Below are 16978 nucleotides of genomic sequence, written 5' to 3' on the forward strand. Positions count from 1 at the left end.
AGTTTATTTTTGCTATTTTCTGTGATGAAAAAAACTCATTTCTGTTGACTTGATTAGTACTTTATCTAAAATATTCTTAAGAGCTTTTGAACTTTGAGGATTCAAAATTCCTTGGGACCTTAAATCATTTCAATCATGACTACAAACAAAGATGAATCTTTACGATGACAATTCATCTTTATGGACAATTCAGCTTTATGATGATAATTCATCTTAGTGATCATTAATTTCTTTGGCTCTTCAGTTATACCATCTAAACACAAACAGTGGACTCATCTCTTTAAGAATATTAAGTGGACTAGTTACTGCTTTAATGTCTGACTGACTTCTTTCTCTCCTCATTTTTACTCCGCCATCTTTTTTTGTGCAGTTGAAATAACAAGGACTCTTGTATGTTGGTCTCTCTCAATTCCCTGACTGTTTCTTCATTATTTTGGGCTTCTCTGAGTGCGTAGGATAATGCTTAGAATACAGTAGTCACTCAGTAAATATATGTTAAATGGACATATAATTAATAATAAATGACCTGGTTTTAAAGGAAGGAAAAGAGGGAACAAAAGGAAATTAGAGTCTGTCAAAGCTTTTATCCACCCAGGAAACCTTACGTCTAAGAGAGGCAGTGACTTACTTCTCTTGCTTTTTGGTCTCCTTGTGTGGCCTGACTTGCCCTGCCAATTAGGGAACAATACCTGTTCCATTTGAGCCCTGCCTCTTTTGTGAGTATTCCTGAAGCTAAGCGCCAGCCAGCTCTGACTCAGTTGGACAAAGGAGAAATGAAAATAATGCTGGACACTCCCTTCTCTGCTTCTGTTGAACAATTTGGATTATTTTAGAAAAATATGAGGGCATTATTTAGTGAGAGGCAGGCAGAAGAATTTTCCCAGGAAAGCTGAGATGAGGGCTTCTCAGGATTGGGGTTCTGGAAGCTGAGGGTCAACTTGGGAATTACTCAGCTGGCTCGAGGTACACAAAAGCAAAGGAAAAATTGAAGGCTATGTCCAGAGGCAGCCGGAGTCAGGAATCGGTCTTTGGGAGGCATACAATGCAAGCAAAGCTGTGAAAACTGAATCTATGGCAAAGCGGTAGTTGAGCCTGGAGAGGTTTTCAGTGCTCCTGAGAGTAAGTTTCTCATATTAGGGAGGCCGTGTAAAAAAACACTGAACCAGATCAGACAAAATTAGGGGTATGGAATAATTGTGAAGTTGTAAATGGGAGTAGCTGACAAAAGATGCAGCCAGGGACTGATGAGCCATGTGACTGCTCATGATACAGCTGGATGGCATGAACCTATAATGAAGCCAGGAAGTAGGGTTGCATGCCTCTGGTGGAACAGTAGAGAAGAATTTGATGGATATTGGGCTCATTTTTTCTTTTGGCCATCTGCTATGCAAATAATCTGAATTGAGATTCCTTCCCATTATTCTCAGATAATGAATTTTTCTGTGGACAGTATTCTTTTCTTTGATGGCATAAATTTTCCTTTCATATTGTACTGTGCAAATTTAATATTACCCTAATGATGTGTCAAGGTTTGTGATTGGAAGAATACTGCCGATCTTAACATTAAACAAAGGTGCTCCTTTTCTCCTAGGCCACCTATACTCAAACGGAAGATTGGTTTACACTGGCAAAACAGAGTCTGCAAACAGTATCAACGTTTTCATTACCATCTTGTGTACTCCACAGCAAAACTGAACCACCGGTTATTTCATCTGTTTCTGGTAAGCAGACAGGACAAGAATGATTTCAGAACTCTTTTTTTTTTTAAGTTTATTTATTTATTTTGAGAGTGAGAGCTTGAGTGAAGGGGGGGCAGAGAGAAAGGGAGAAAATCCCAAGCAGGCTTTGCACTGTCAATGCAGAGCCTGACTCGGGGCTCCATCTCATGAACTGGGAGGTCATCGCCTGAGCTGAAATCAAGAGTCAGCTACTTAACCGATTGAGCCACCCAGGCCCCCCTCAGAACTCCTCTTTAAATCTTTTTTCATTGTTCTAATCTTACAATATCATACTTAGTGGTTGGAGAGAAAAATTATCTCCGTCCCCATCCCCCCCTGCCCCACTTCACTTTCTATTGGTTTTTTAGAGGCAAGTTGGCATAGTAGAAAGAGGATGGGTTAGATGGGTTAAAACTTACTAGCTGTGTGACTTTTTAAAATTATTCCACTTCTGAGAGTCTTTTCTCATCTGTAAGATCAGAATAATGACACATACTAAATGTGTAGAAAAAGCCCAGCCTAGTGCCTGGTACTTCATAGGCAGTCAGTAAGTGTTTGTTTTGTCTTTATTTCCTATGATAGTTTATAAATTATTATTATTAAGCCTTTGAAATTAAGGGGTGCAAACTTTCTTTCCTCTTGAAAGTATATAATCATTCATACAACTTGAATTTTCCTTCTGTTTTTAAGTTCAGACTGTTTTTCTCCTTGAAAAGCAGATATATTTCTACTGTGGGGAACTTTTGTGGATGATACCAACTTTTCAGAAATGTAGATGGAAACTTCCAGAAATGGGAGTCGTTAACATGATATTGCTAGAGAAAAAAAAAATCTAGCAACATGATTCAGGAGAGGAACTTAGCAATTCTCTAACAGTTGTTACCTAATTCTTTGGAAAAGTGTAAGTAAGCAGCCTTTGGGGGACAGTAAATCTGGATTCTCTAGAATTGAACCTAAATCTAGAAAGAGGAAAAGAATCTCATTAATTTGAAAATAGGTGAATTTATAGATTTCTTGCTGTTTCCCCCAAAGAGTAAAGTAGAAAATTGGAGAGCAAAGGTAGAGGAGATGGTGAACAGGAAGAGAAAGGGTAGCAGGAAGGTGATGAACAGAAATGCTAACCTTGCTCTTTTCCTCTACAGCTGGGTTGAGTGTATACCCAGATCCTTTTGTAGGCTTACAAAAGTCTAATTTCTCAAGATTGTGGAAACTTAGTATCTTAATTTTCAATAAAAATTATAATGAAACATTTCTAGTTCGCTGAGATTTGAAAACTATGCCTGAGAAAATGCCCATGGAGGTGGGGCACAGATGACAATAGAGTTTTCCTGATCCATGGCATTTCAAGGGGTAGATTTGTCATGGGAAATAAAGCACTGACATCAGATCTTTCTCTGATTTCTAAAGTAGGAGAAAATAATTAAAGACTATACTTTAGAAAAAGTATAAAACAATCCATTTGTATTTGTAATCTCTCGTAAGTACTTTATGTCATTTTGTAATTTTGATGGTAGGTTAAAAGTATGATAGTAATTGAATCTTTCTGAGAAAATAGTGAATTTAAAAAAAAATGTTTATTTATTTTGAGAGAGAGAGAAAGTGCACACAAGCGGGAAAAGGCAGAGAGCGAGGGAGAGAAGGAATCCCAAGTGGGCTCCACGCTTAGCAGGGCTTGATCCCATGACTGCGAGACCATGACCTGAGCTGATATCATGAGTCAGATGCTCAACTGACTAAACCACCCAGGTGCCCCCAAAATAGTGAATTTTAAAAAATTACTGATATGACTCTGGTTCTGATCTGCTCATTGACTGTTTCATCATTAATGGTAGCTAGTTTTATTTTACCATGCAGCATGAAATATTGGAATACATACAGTTATTTAATGCACATATTCTAGTGTTTAATAGATTTGGCCTTTATATATTAACATTCTATATCAGCCTAAACTATTACATTTTAAAAGTGCATAATGTCTTTTTGAAGATCTCTGTATTAGTGATATCAAATATTTAGTTCATCTGCTACCAGTGTCCCTTTTTATGTCCAGGGAAGACATAACCAATCCTTTGGGCAGGTTTTTCTCTTCTGGTACCAAATGTGGCTTTAGAACTCCCCTTTAAGCGCACAAAGTCTCTACCTGTGACAGGCCCATTTACCATGCTGGCTCTACAACATCTAGTTAATAATAAAAACATATTTGTATTCATATCTGATCTAATAGCCCTTTATGATTTAATACAGAAAGTTTTATCTTTGATGATGGAATTCACCCGAGGACAAAACGGGACTCATCTGAATCCACTAGATTAATTTCTCATTTCAAAGAAGAAGATGGGTCTGTATGTCTACAAGACACTCCTTCTCAAGCGCTTCTGAGAATATACCTTGAAAAGCAACAGGATGCTGATGATGGCCTTATATTGCATTTCTCAACATGTGAAGAATTTTTAAGATCTTACGTAGCCTTTATTTTGAGAGTAGCAATTCATCACATTTTTGAAGAGCCACTTAGAGAAAGCCCAGATTTTATAAATTTCAACAAGGTAACAGAAGTGGTGATTGAGGAGGGTTTTGAGCCTATTCCTGGCAGGAATGTTGTGTCAAGTGAAACATTTCAAACCTATGTCAAGTCAAAAGACATGCTAGAACAAGCAAGTTTAAAAAGTGAGAGCACTGGACAAGAGAGCAGGGCCGATTGGTGTATTTCTCACAAAGCTTATGATATTGGCAATAGAAAAGAGTTTGAAAGATTTAAGAAATTTATAAAAGGTACACTAGGAGAGAGATATTGGTTGTTATGGATGGATATTGAGAGGTTAAAAGTTCTTAAGAACGCTGGAAGACATCAAAGGTAAGTCAATTTTTTACTTTTCAGTTTTTTTAAAAAAATTATGGAATATTAGTTTGGCTCATTTAAGCACAGACAGAAAGCCTGAAGTAAATATAAAAATGTAATTTATGCTTTCAGAGGAATTAATATTAACATTTATTTTATTATAATAATATTGATTTCACTATTTCTGTGATTTCATAATTATCAGATACAAATAGTGGCAATTGTTTGGGTTTGCATAATGTTTCTTCTCATAGATTCTAAACTTGCTTTCAAATCAATCATTCTTATTTATTTATTTCTTATTTATTTATTTATGAATGTTTATTTATTTTGAGAGAGAAAGAGCATGCACGTGCCTGTGCATGCACATGAGCAGGGGAGGGGCAGAAAGAGGGGGAGAGAGAAACCCAAGCAGGCTTCGGACTGTCAGCGCAGACCCCAGGGATGCAAGGCTTGATCTCATGAACCATGAGATCATGACCTGAGCCAAAATCAAAAGTCAGATGTTCAACTGACTGACTCACTCAAGCGCCCCATTCTATTTTATTTTTATAATATTCTCATGATTTATTTTTACAGAAAAAATAATTTTTTAGTATATAACCACACTGGCTTAAGATACCTTTTATAAAAGGCACCTGAAGCCATTGTAAGAGACTACTGATCCTAACAACCTGCTCTGTTAACATATCCCATGATCTTTTGTTGGATGCCACTTAAGACATTCATATCTGAGTAAGATAATCTCCTAGGTATCATACTAGATATCCTCTAGAGAACCTCTTAGATGTCTGATGGGTCCAGGTCCTTGTTTTGCTGTCCCATATATTTTAGATTATGTAAGTCTTAAGAACCTTAAGAGGACCCTGCTTTAAGAAAGTTTTTATCCTGTCTGTGTTCTCCTTTTTGCTTTGAAGCAGATCAACTACAGTAGATTGCAATTCTCAGTAAGGGTTTGAGTACATACTAGTGACTGGGTTATTCCAGTTATTTCTTTTTTTTTTTTTTTTTTTTTTTAAATTCTAGCCAAATTTTTTTTAAATTTTTTTTTTTTCAACATTTATTTATTTTTGGGACAGAGAGAGACAGAGCATGAACGGGGGAGGGGCAGAGAGAGAGGGAGACACAGAATCGGAAACAGGCTCCAGGCTCTGAGCCATCAGCCCAGAGCCTGACGCGGGGCTCGAACTCACGGACTGCGAGATCGTGACCTGGCTGAAGTCGGACGCCCAACCGACTGCGCCACCCAGGCGCCCCTATTCCAGTTATTTCAATGGCATTCAGATCATAGAGCTCATTGTTGTACATGCTTATAAGATCAGGGGTTACCAAATGGTTGGTTATGAAGCCATGACCTGATCGATTATGGAGTGGAAAGCCACTACTGCTTTTCAAGACATATTGGGGAAGTTATATGCAAGCAACCTACATAAATTCTTCAGGATTTACTGTATTAGTTCCTATTGTTGCTGTATCAGATTGCCATAAATTTAATGGCTTTTAAAGCAATGAAAATGTATTCTGTTACAGTTCAGAGATAAGAAGTCTAAAATGGGTAGGCAGGGCTCCATTCCTCCTGGAGGCTCTAGGGGAGAGTCCATTTCCTTGCTTTTTCTAGCTTCCAGAGGTCACCTATTTTCCTTAGTTCATGGCCTTTCCTCCATCTTCAAAGCCAGCAACATAGCATCTTCTCTTTGGCCTCTGCTACTATCCTCACATCTTTTCTCTGTGACTGACTCTCCTGTCTCCCTCTTAGAAGGACCCTTGTGATTACATTAGGGCCACCGGATAATCTGGGATAATCTTCTCAAAATCCTAAACACATCTGCAGAATCCCTTTGACCATGTAATGTAACATTCAGAGGTTCTGGGGTTTAGGACATGGATACCTTTGGAAGGCCATTGTTCAACCTACTAAAAATATCTTTCTTATTCTCATTATTTTAAGAAATATTTTTATCTCCACATTGGTACTCCTGTAATTCAGTGTTGGTTTTGAGATAGTTCATTACTTGTGTGAAACATTTTAGAAGTGAAAACATTTGGTTTGTTGAATATCGTGGCAATTTGTATTTCTCGTTTTAGACATCTTGAAAAGATGAAAAAATGCTATTTAGTGAGCAGTGGAGATTGTTACCTTTCTGCAGAAATATTATCAAAACTTAAACTGCTAGATGCATCTCAGTGGAATGAAGAACATTTAAGAAATATTCAGATTGAGGTTGTAAAACCCTTACTTCTCTATTGGTAAGAAAAATAATATGAAACAAACTTACTTGCTTTTACTTTTCCTAGGCTAATTACAAGTTATACTTTTTTGTCTTACTGGTTTATAATTTATGGAGATTTAAAATGACAAGATATCATTTTTCACCTTCCTTAAAGTACTCACCCTTTAGATAATTCAGTGTTTGGGGTGTTTAAAATCCATAATAAGACTGGACAGTATTTAAGCTTCATTTTAACTTTGTGAGCACACTACCCCTGACTTTTTTATGGTAAGTATCTCATCAAATTGTGTGTGTGTGTGTGTGTGTGTGTGTGTGTGTGTGTACATCTTGAAAAAGTTATAGATTTATTCTGAGCACTTACTATAGGCCAAGTGCTGTACTAAGGACACGAGGATAAAATATAGACAAATCTAGTGATTACAATCTAGTAAAAGGAACATACATGGGAAATGAGTATAGTAAAAGAAAGTGTGGTGATCACACAGGATACAGAGGAGAGGTAATGTTTTACTTGGAACTTTAAGGACTCTAAGTAGGGAACAGAGAGGGGAAATAGTGGAGAAGATGTGTGCCATTTGAGGGTCATTGAGCTGCTTTGCGGCTGTAATGGATATGATTATGTTACTTTTCTGCTTGAGATCTTTTCCCACAGCTTTCAGTGCAGAGTTCAAATGCCTTAAATTAGCAAATAAGGTTATCATAATTTGTCCCTCACACACTTTTCTGGCATCATCTCCTATCTAGGTATTCCAGATTACATATATGCTTTGTACTTTTCCATATATAGATAGAATGTTGTCTTTCTTTCTTTTCTTTCTTTCTTTCTTTCTTTTTCTTTCTTTCTTTCTTTCTTTCTTTCTTTCTTTCTTTCTTTCTTTCTTTCAAAACTTAAATATGTCTACTCTCACCACTGTTATTTAACACAGTACTAGAAGTCCTAGCCTCAGCAATCAGACAACAAGATGACGTTTTAAAAAGATATCTAAGTCAGCAAGAAAGACATTGTTTGCAGATGACATGATACTCTATGTAGAAAACTTGAAAGACTATACCAAAAAAACTGCTAGAATGGATATACAAATTCAGTAAATTCACAGGATGTAAGATCAAGGTATATAAATCTGTTGCCTACCTGTACACCGATAATGAAGCAGCAGAAAAAGAAGTCAAGGAATTTATCTCATTTATAATCACACCAAAAACAATAAGATACCTAGGAATGAACCTAACCATAGAGGTAAAAGATCTGTACTCTGAAAAGTATAAAACTCTGATGAAAGAAATTGAAGATGACACAAAGAACTGGAAAGACATTCCATGCTAAATTTGGATTGGAAGAACAAATATTGTTAAAATGTCTATACTACCCAATGTCTATACTACCCAAAGCAATCGACACATTTAATGCAATCCCTGTCAAAATACTACCACCATTTTTCATAGAGCTACAACAAATAATCCCAAAATTTGTATGGAACCACCAAAGACCAAGGTTGCCAAAGCAACCTTGAAAAACAAAAGCTGGAGACATCAATTTCCAGACTTTAAGTTATATTGCAAAGCTATAGTGATCAACAGTATGTTACTGGCATAAAAGTAGACACATAGATCAACAGAACAGAATGGAAAACCCAGAAATGAACCCACAACTATATGGTCAGTTAATCTTCAGTAAAGCAGGGAAGAATATTCAATGAAAAAAAGACAAGTCTCTACTATAAATGGTGTTGGGAAAACTCGACAGCAACATGCAAAAGAATGAAACTGGACCATTTTCTTACACTATACACAAAAATAAATTCAAAATGGATGAAAGGCCTAAATGTGAGACAATAAATCATAAAAATCCTAAAGGAGAACATAGGCAGGGACCTCTTTGACATCAGCTATAGCAACTTCCTTCTAAATATGTCTCCTGAGACAAGAGAAACACAAACAAAAATAAATGATTGGAACTTCATAAAAATAAAAAGCATATGCACAGCAAAAGAAACAAAAAAAGTAAGAGGCAGCCTACAGAATGAGAGAAGATATTTACAAATGACATATCTGATAAAGGGTTCATATCCAAAAAATATATAAAGACCTTATAAAACTCAACACCCCAAAAATGAATAATCCAATAAAAAATGGGCAAAAGACATGAATAGACATTTTTCCAAAGAAGACATACAGATGGCCAAGAGACACATGAAAAAAATGCTTAACGTCACTCATCATCAGAGAAATGCAAATCAAAACTACAATGAAATATTACCTCACACCTGTCGGAATGGCTAAAATAGAAAATGCAAGAAACAGCAAGTATTGACAAAGATCTGGAGAAAAAGGAATCTTTTTCCACTGTTGATGAGATTGCAAACTGGTGCAGCCACTCTGGAAAACAGTATGGAGGTTCCTCAAAAAATTTAAAAATACAACTACCCTAGGATCCAGCAATTGCACTACTAAGTATTTACCCAAAGGATATAAAAGTACTAGTTCTTTTTTTTTTATTTTTTTTTATTTTTTATTTTTTAATATATGAAATTTACTGTCAAATTGGTTTCCATACAACACCCAGTGCTCATCCCAAAAGGTGCCCTCCTCAATACCCATCACCCACCCTGCCCTCCCTCCCACCCTGCCCTCCCTCCCGCCCCCCATCAACCCTCAATTTGTTCTCAGTTTTTAACAGTCTCTTATGCTTTGGCTCTCTCCCACTCTAACCTCTTTTTTTTTTTTTTTTTTCCTTCCCCTCCCCCATGGGTTTCTGTTATGTTTCTCAGGATCCACATAAGAGTGAAACCATATGGTATCTGTCTTTCTCTGTATGGCTTATTTCACTTAGCATCACACTCTCCAGTTCCATCCATGTTGCTACAAAAGGCCATATTTCATTTTTTCTCATTGCCACGTAGTATTCCATTGTGTATATAAACCACAATTTCTTTATCCATTCATCAGTTGATGGACATTTAGGCTCTTTCCATAATTTGGCTATTGTTGAGAGTGCCGCTATAAACATTGGGGTACAGGTGCCCCTATGCATCAGTTAAAAGTACTAGTTCTAAGGGATCCGTGCACCCCAATGTTTATTGCAGCACCATCTACAATAGCCAAATTATGGAAATGGCCCAAGTGTCCATCAACTGATGAATGGATAAAGAAGAGGTGGTATAGATATACAATGGAATATTACTCATCCATAAAAAAGAATGAAATCTTGTCCTCTGCAATGACACGGATGGTGCTTGGGAATATTATGCTAAGTGAAATAAGTCAGAGAAAGACAAATACTTTATGATTTCACTCCTATGTGGCATTTAGGAAACAAAACAAACAAGCAAAGGTGAAAAAACTAGAGGGAGGCAAACCATGAAACAGACTCTTAACCATACAGAACAAACGGACGATTACCAGAGGGGAAGTGGGGGTGGGGGGAGATGGGTGAAATAGGTGATAGAGATTAAGGGAGTGCACTTGTAATGGACACCGGTGCTGTGTGGAAGTGCTGAATTACTATACTGTACACCTGAAACAAACGTTAAACTGTATGTTAACTACCTGGAATTTAAATAAAAACTTAAAAAGAAAGCTAAATAAATAATTAATTAATTAATAAAAAAACATATTTAAGGCATACAGAAAGGTATAAATTATAGTGGGTGCCTATGTACACACCATCCAACTTAATAAAATATTACTATAAGTAGAAATGTTTTTTTAATTTAACTTTTTATTTTGAAATCATTATATATTCATATGCGGTTGTAAGAAGTAATAGAGAGGATTCTGTGTAGCTTTTACCCAGTTTCCCCTAATGGTAACATTTTGCATAACTTAATCCAATATCACAACGAGGAAATTGACATCATTAATATAATTCACCGGTCTTTTTCATATTTTACCAGTTACACATGCACTTATTTGTGTGTTTGTGTATAGTTAGTTCTATTCAATTTTATCACATTAGAGATTCATGAATTTGCCACCAGTCAAGACACAGAACAGTTACCACAAACTTCCCTTGTATTGCCCTCTACAACTATGCCCACCTCCTTCTCTTCCCATCCCTAACTCCTGGAAACCACCAATGTATTATTTAATGAAATAATGCAATTTGTAATCTTTGGGGTTACCTTTTTTCATTCAACATGATTCCCTTGAGATCCATCCAAGTGGCTGTGTGTGTCAATAATTTTTTTTTTTGCATTGTTAAGTAGCACTCTGTTGTATGGATGTTACACATCCATTTACCCACTGAAGGTCACTAGGGATGTTTCCACTCTTTCACTGTTACTAATCAAGTTGCTATGAGCCTTTATGTACAGGATTCTGAATGAACATAAATCTTCATTTCTCTGGGATAAATGTCTAAGAGTGAGATTACCGGGTCACATGGTAAGTCTATTTTTAGTTTTAAAAGAAACTGCCAAACTATTTTCCAGAGTTGGTGTACCATTTTTACATTCCCACCAGCAGTGTAAAAAGGATCCAGTTTCTGTGCATCCTTGCCATTGTTTGGTGTTGTCACAATTTTCTATTTTTAACAGAAAATTCTAATATGTGCACGTTCTAATAGGTGCACAGTGATATCTTGTTGTGTTTTTACTTTGCCATTCTCTAATGATAAGTGATGCTGAACATCTTTTCAAGTGCTTGTTTGCCATTTGCATATCCTCTTCAGTAAAATATCTGTTCATGTCTTTTGTCTATTTGCTAATTGTTTTCTTATTGTTGAGTTTTAAAGTTATTTTTATATTGTAGATACTAATCATTAGACATGTAGTTTGCAAATATTTTCTCCCAGCCTTTAGCTTGTCTTTTCAGAGACAAGCTTTCCAAAGACTTCTTCAAAGAGCCTTTGAGAGCTTCCTGGTTGGTGAACACATGGAGATTTGGGGAGAGTGGTATGCTTAGAAGGCATGGAAGCTCTATACTCCTTACCACACACCTTATTGTATACATCTTTTCTATCTGACTGTTCTTGAGTTATATCCTTGTATTAAAAAAATCTAGACTAAGCAAAATAGTAAAAATTATATAGATAATGAGAACCAGAATTCTCATCGATGTGGAAGAGAGTTACAAATAGAAGAGAACAGAGTGAACCCTGTGGTGATGGACTGGAATTGGAGGTACAAATGGAAAATGCAATTTTCACAAACTCAAGTTACCATACTCATTTATGAAGACCATAATTAACTGAAGAAAAAAACAGGACAAACCAAGCAACAGATGCTCATGAAGACAAGTAAGGAAAGACCTTGCAAGAGAAATTCTGAAGTTCATCACATGTGGGATTGTCCCTGGGAGGGTGACCTATGGGGGACAGTCTCTATCAAGGGCTTCAGGTAAGTTTCAGTCCAAACATTTCATCAGGGTAGAGGCAAAGAGGTCTTGGGCCACGTTTATTCAACCAACACAATGTTCCTATGTAAAATGTTGCTGCCTGCACCTGCTATTCAGAATAAATATAACTATCTGAAAGAAAAAAAAAGAGGGGGGTCTTTCACAGAGCAAAATTTTAAAATTTTGATGAGGTCTAATTTTTCAGCTCCTCCTTTTATGGATTATGCTTTGGTTTCAAACTGAAGAATTCTTTGCCTAGTTCTAGATCCTAAAGACTTTCTTTTATGTTGTTTTCTAAAACCTTTATAATTTTATGTATTACATTTAAGTCTATGCTCCACTTAGAGTTAATTTGTGTATAAGGTGTTAGGTTTAGGTCAAGTTTTGGTTGCTTTGGTTTTTGTTTTTTGAGAGATTTTTGCTTTTACTTATGGATATCCAGTTGTGCACCTTCACTTATTGAAAAGGCTATCCTTCCTCTTTCCTTCTTTTCTATGTTCTACATTAACATATAGGCAAGTCAAGTTGTAGAGCTTCATGTAACCACCATGGCAATCAAGATGCAAACACTTCTTTTTTTTTAATTTTTTTTTCACACTTATTCATTTTTGAGAGACAGAGAGAGACAGAGCACAGGCGGGGGAGGGGCAGAGAGAAAGGGAGACACAGAATCTGAAGCAGGCTCCAGGCTCTGAGCTGTCAGCGCAGAGCCCGATGCGGGGCTGAAACTCACGAGCTGTGAGATCATGACCTGAGCCAAAGTCAGACGCCTAACCGACTGAGCCACCCAGGCTCCCCGAGATGCAAACACTTCTGTCACCCTCCAAACTCTCACACCAACCTTGTTACACTGCTTCTCCACTCCTGACCCCTGGCAACCATTGGTCTGTTACTTGTCACCACTTTTGTCATTTTGAGAATGTCACATAAATGAAATCATACAGTATGCAACCTGTGACTGACCTCTGTTGACAGCAAAATGCCATTGAAGCATAATGCATTCAAATTGTTGCATGTATCATAGCTTATATTTTTTAAATATAGCTTTCCAGTTCATTATTGGTAAATAGCAATGTGATTCAATTTTGTGTGTACTCAGTATTCGAGAGGGCTAGAGCCCTCACATGGACCTGCTTTGCTTTTCCAGCTGTTTTGGTGCTTTTCCATTCTCAGGTCTGTCAGACACTTCTTCTACCTTCGTGCCAACACCATGCATGTCTTGTGGCTGACAGTAGTCTGTCCTACCTACTTGCATCTTGGTGTTTGTGGGGATACCTTGTCACATTAACATTCTGTTATAAATGTTGTGCATGAGTTTTCAGTTTTGCTATCTAGTGGTCCTGTTTGTATGGAGGGATTCTGAGAGGTAGAAAAATGAATTGGGCCACATTGCCATTTTCCCAGAATCCTCTTATCTTTTTCTTGATCTAGCTAACTCATGTGTATTGTTTAAATTTCAAACTAAACCATAAACCATTTGATGAATATTATGAAGCAAATACTTAGGTAACCATTACGTGGGCTGTAAAATAAAACATTGCCAAGATCACTGAAGATCCCTTATTGATTACAATATCCTCACTCCTCCTTGGAGGCAACCACTATCCTGACTTTTGTGATTGTCACCCTCTTTCTTTTCTTTCTAGTTTTAGCAATAATGTATGCAAATAAATCCCTAAATGTATACTTTTGTCTGCCTGTTCTACAACTTTATGTAAATGGAATCATGTTGTATGCATTCTTTTGTGTCTTCTATCAACATTAGATGGGAGATTTGTCTGTAATTAAGAATTTTAGGGGCGGGGCGCCTGGGTGGCGCAGTCGGTTAAGCGTCCGACTTCGGCCAGGTCACGATCTCGCGGTCCGTGAGTTCGAGCCCCGCGTCAGGCTCTGGACTGATGGCTCGGAGCCTGGAGCCTGTTTCCGATTCTGTGTCTCCCTCTCTCTCTGCCCCTCCCCCGTTCATGCTCTGTCTCTCTCTGTCCCAAAAATAAATAAAAAACGTTGAAAAAAAAATAAAAAAAAAAAAAAGAATTTTAGGGGCTCCTGGGTGGCTCAGTCGTTTGGGCGTCCGACTTCAGCTCAGGTCATGATCTCGCGGTCCGTGAGTTCAAGCCCCGTGTCAGGCTCTGTGCTGACAGCTCAGAGCCTGGAGCCTGTTTTGGATTCTGTGTCTCCCTCTCTCTTTGACCCTCCCCCATTCATGCTCTGTCTCTCTCTGTCTCAAAAATAAATAAACGTTAAAAAAATTAAAAAAAAAAAGAATTTTAATAATTTTCATTGTATATTGGTATTTCTTTAACATTTCGGTTGTTTCCTACTTTTCACAAAGCAATGCTGAAATGTGTATTCTTGTACACATAGCCATTTTTCTACAGCAGCTGTGCCCATTTATTCTTTCACTGACAGAATATGAAAGTACCCATTGCTATAAATCCATGGTACCATTTAGTATTGTCAGACTTTAAAATTTTTGCCTATATCTTGGTGTGTCATTGGTGTCCTGTGGTTGTAACTGGCATTTCCTCGAGTGCTAGTGAGGCTGATAACCTTTTCAGTGCTTGTTAGTCATTTGGATTTCAATTGTCGTGATTTGCTTTTTTATCTCATTTGCCCATTTTTCTATTGGGAGATATACACACGCTTATGCACACACACACACATAAACATCTATACATACATACGCACACATCATATTGGATACAGTTCCCTTGATGTTTGATAGTATTATGTGACAGATGCCTTCTCCCACCTTCTAGAGATTGAGAATTAAGATGTGTGCAATCAGTGTAAATGAGAACTCATATGATGGAAGCATGAAAAATAATACAACACCAGTTTAGGATTGACTGTGACGCTTATTCCACAATATTTGGTTAATTTACATAGTGGCTAATAAAAATTAATTCTATGAATGGAATAAGAATGGAATATTAAAAATGGTAGGGGCAGCAGAGACTTACACAGTCCATATGAATATAATGATGGAAATCAGAAAATTGAAACACCTAGATTTCCCAGTTAGTACATGTATGCTTTATTGGATAAGGATCTTGTAGATATTCCCACTTATTGGTTGATATGAGAATAAGAGGTAATTTTGGATATTTCCAAGTGTGCAAGTAAGGGTTCTGAAATACAGTTAGGATGCCCACTCAGATTTATACAGTATGCTTTCTGAATTTAAACGAATTTGAACTTTGGATTCTCTTCCACTCCCAACCTGTGTTCACATCAGGGGAATATCTACTTTCTTTCTATTTTAGAGGGAAGCAATTTTATACCAAGGCCTGAAATATGGAGTGGGAATTAGTCTTTGGGCTGTGGCATCAGGGGGGAAAACCTGGTCCAAGTAGCAATTAGCATCAGGCCTGACAGCTGGAGTTAACCCTCTAGCCAATAAAGAGCCCACAGACTAAATACCAGGATATCCATCCAATTAAGTATGGCCTTGACATTGTGCCAAACATTCTTTTTCCTGGGTTTCTGGAAGTAGTGTTAGTCTGTCATTTATATAAATTGTTGTTAAACTAATTCTTACCTTCAGATTTAAGGCTTGAAAATAGATCATATGAATCACAATTCACTTTAGTAGTACAGGTAAACATTTAAAAACGTTTATATATTTTAAAATGTGAATTTCATCTACTAGTTTTTATTTGGTGTAGATAAATACTAAACTGCCTTAAAATGATCACAGGTGCATTTTATGTTCATTTTACTAGAAACTATTTTTAAAAATGTATTTAAAAATAAATTAGTTTTTTAAAAAAATTCCTTCATCAAATAGATATGAGACTTCTTTTTCTGATCAAGCAGACAGTAATTTGAATGTAATTTTATTATTTTTTCCTAATGTATATTGCCTCTTTATATGAGTGAGTGTGATTTCAGGCAGCTGGTATATCACAGAGAAGTATATTTTTAAGGCCAGGCATCAGAAACAGAAGTGGAAATTTTTAGAAAAAGGGTTTGGTAAGACTGATAATTGTGAGCACTGGCATTATAGATTTTGTAGGCTTTCCATTTTGGAGACTTAACTGTCTAGCTTAACCTTAAATTTGTTTTTCCTTTGACTAGGGCGCCAAGATTCTGTGTTAGTCATTCATCCCCAGCAAAACATGCTAGTGCTGAACTGAAATTCTGGCATCTCCGTCAAGAGAAACCAAGGAAGGATGTTGACCCTTTTCCACAAATGGCAACCCTCTTGCCATTAAGACCTAAATCGTGCATTCCACAGGTATCTGATATGCAGGTAGGGTGGACATTGATAACTTTGATCTCCTTATCAAGTGTATGGTAAAATATCCACGCTTGGGTTTTGTACACTAATACTTAAGTTTCATCGTAAGTTTTTTGGGGGGTTGTTGTTAACGTACATGCTGCAACAGTTATGAATTAAGAAAACCTACGGTTTGTTCCCCACCGATCAGCCAGAGTGATCCTTTAAAATACATGATCAGGTCACTCACCTGCTCCAGATTTTCTAGTGGCTTCCTCTCTGATTCAGAGGAAAATCCAAGGTCTTTACACAGCTATCTCTCCCCCTGCTAACTTCCTGACCTCATTTCCTACCACTCTTCTCTGAGTCCACTCCAATCACACTGGCCTCTCTGTTGTTCTTTGAACACACCAAGCAAAAATCTGGAAGTTCTCTACATAATACACTTATTTTTTTTTTTAAAGAAAGCTTATTTCGGGGCTCCTGGGTGGCTCAGTCGATTGAGCGTCTGACTTCGGCTCAGGTCATGATCTCACAGTCCGTGAGTTCGAGCCCCGCATCGGGCTCTGTGCTGACCGCTCAGAGCCTGGAGCCTGTTTCAGATTCTGTGTCTCCCTCTCTCTCTGACCCTCCC

The 16978-nt window shown here is 37.2% G+C and overlaps 1 protein-coding gene across 5 annotated transcripts in view; it reads left to right on the plus strand.

The window, feature by feature from the left end:
- The window catches only part of RGS22 (regulator of G protein signaling 22), a 135340-nt gene that overhangs the window by 48885 nt on the left and 69477 nt on the right, over window positions 1-16978 (plus strand). For all 5 annotated transcript variants that reach the window (XR_007458582.1, XR_007458583.1, XM_049633582.1 and 2 more), the window contains 4 exons: window positions 1592-1721; window positions 3963-4572; window positions 6643-6804; window positions 16203-16377. Coding sequence is in view for 3 of the 5 variants with exons in the window: in XM_049633582.1 (XP_049489539.1) it covers window positions 1592-1721; window positions 3963-4572; window positions 6643-6804; window positions 16203-16377 (1077 nt within the window). In the remaining 2 variants the exon portion in view is untranslated. The remainder of the gene's footprint in view (window positions 1-1591; window positions 1722-3962; window positions 4573-6642; window positions 6805-16202; window positions 16378-16978) is intronic.

Source organism: Panthera uncia, chromosome F2, assembly GCF_023721935.1.
Source record: "Panthera uncia isolate 11264 chromosome F2, Puncia_PCG_1.0, whole genome shotgun sequence".
Classification (NCBI taxonomy): domain Eukaryota; kingdom Metazoa; phylum Chordata; class Mammalia; order Carnivora; family Felidae; genus Panthera; species Panthera uncia.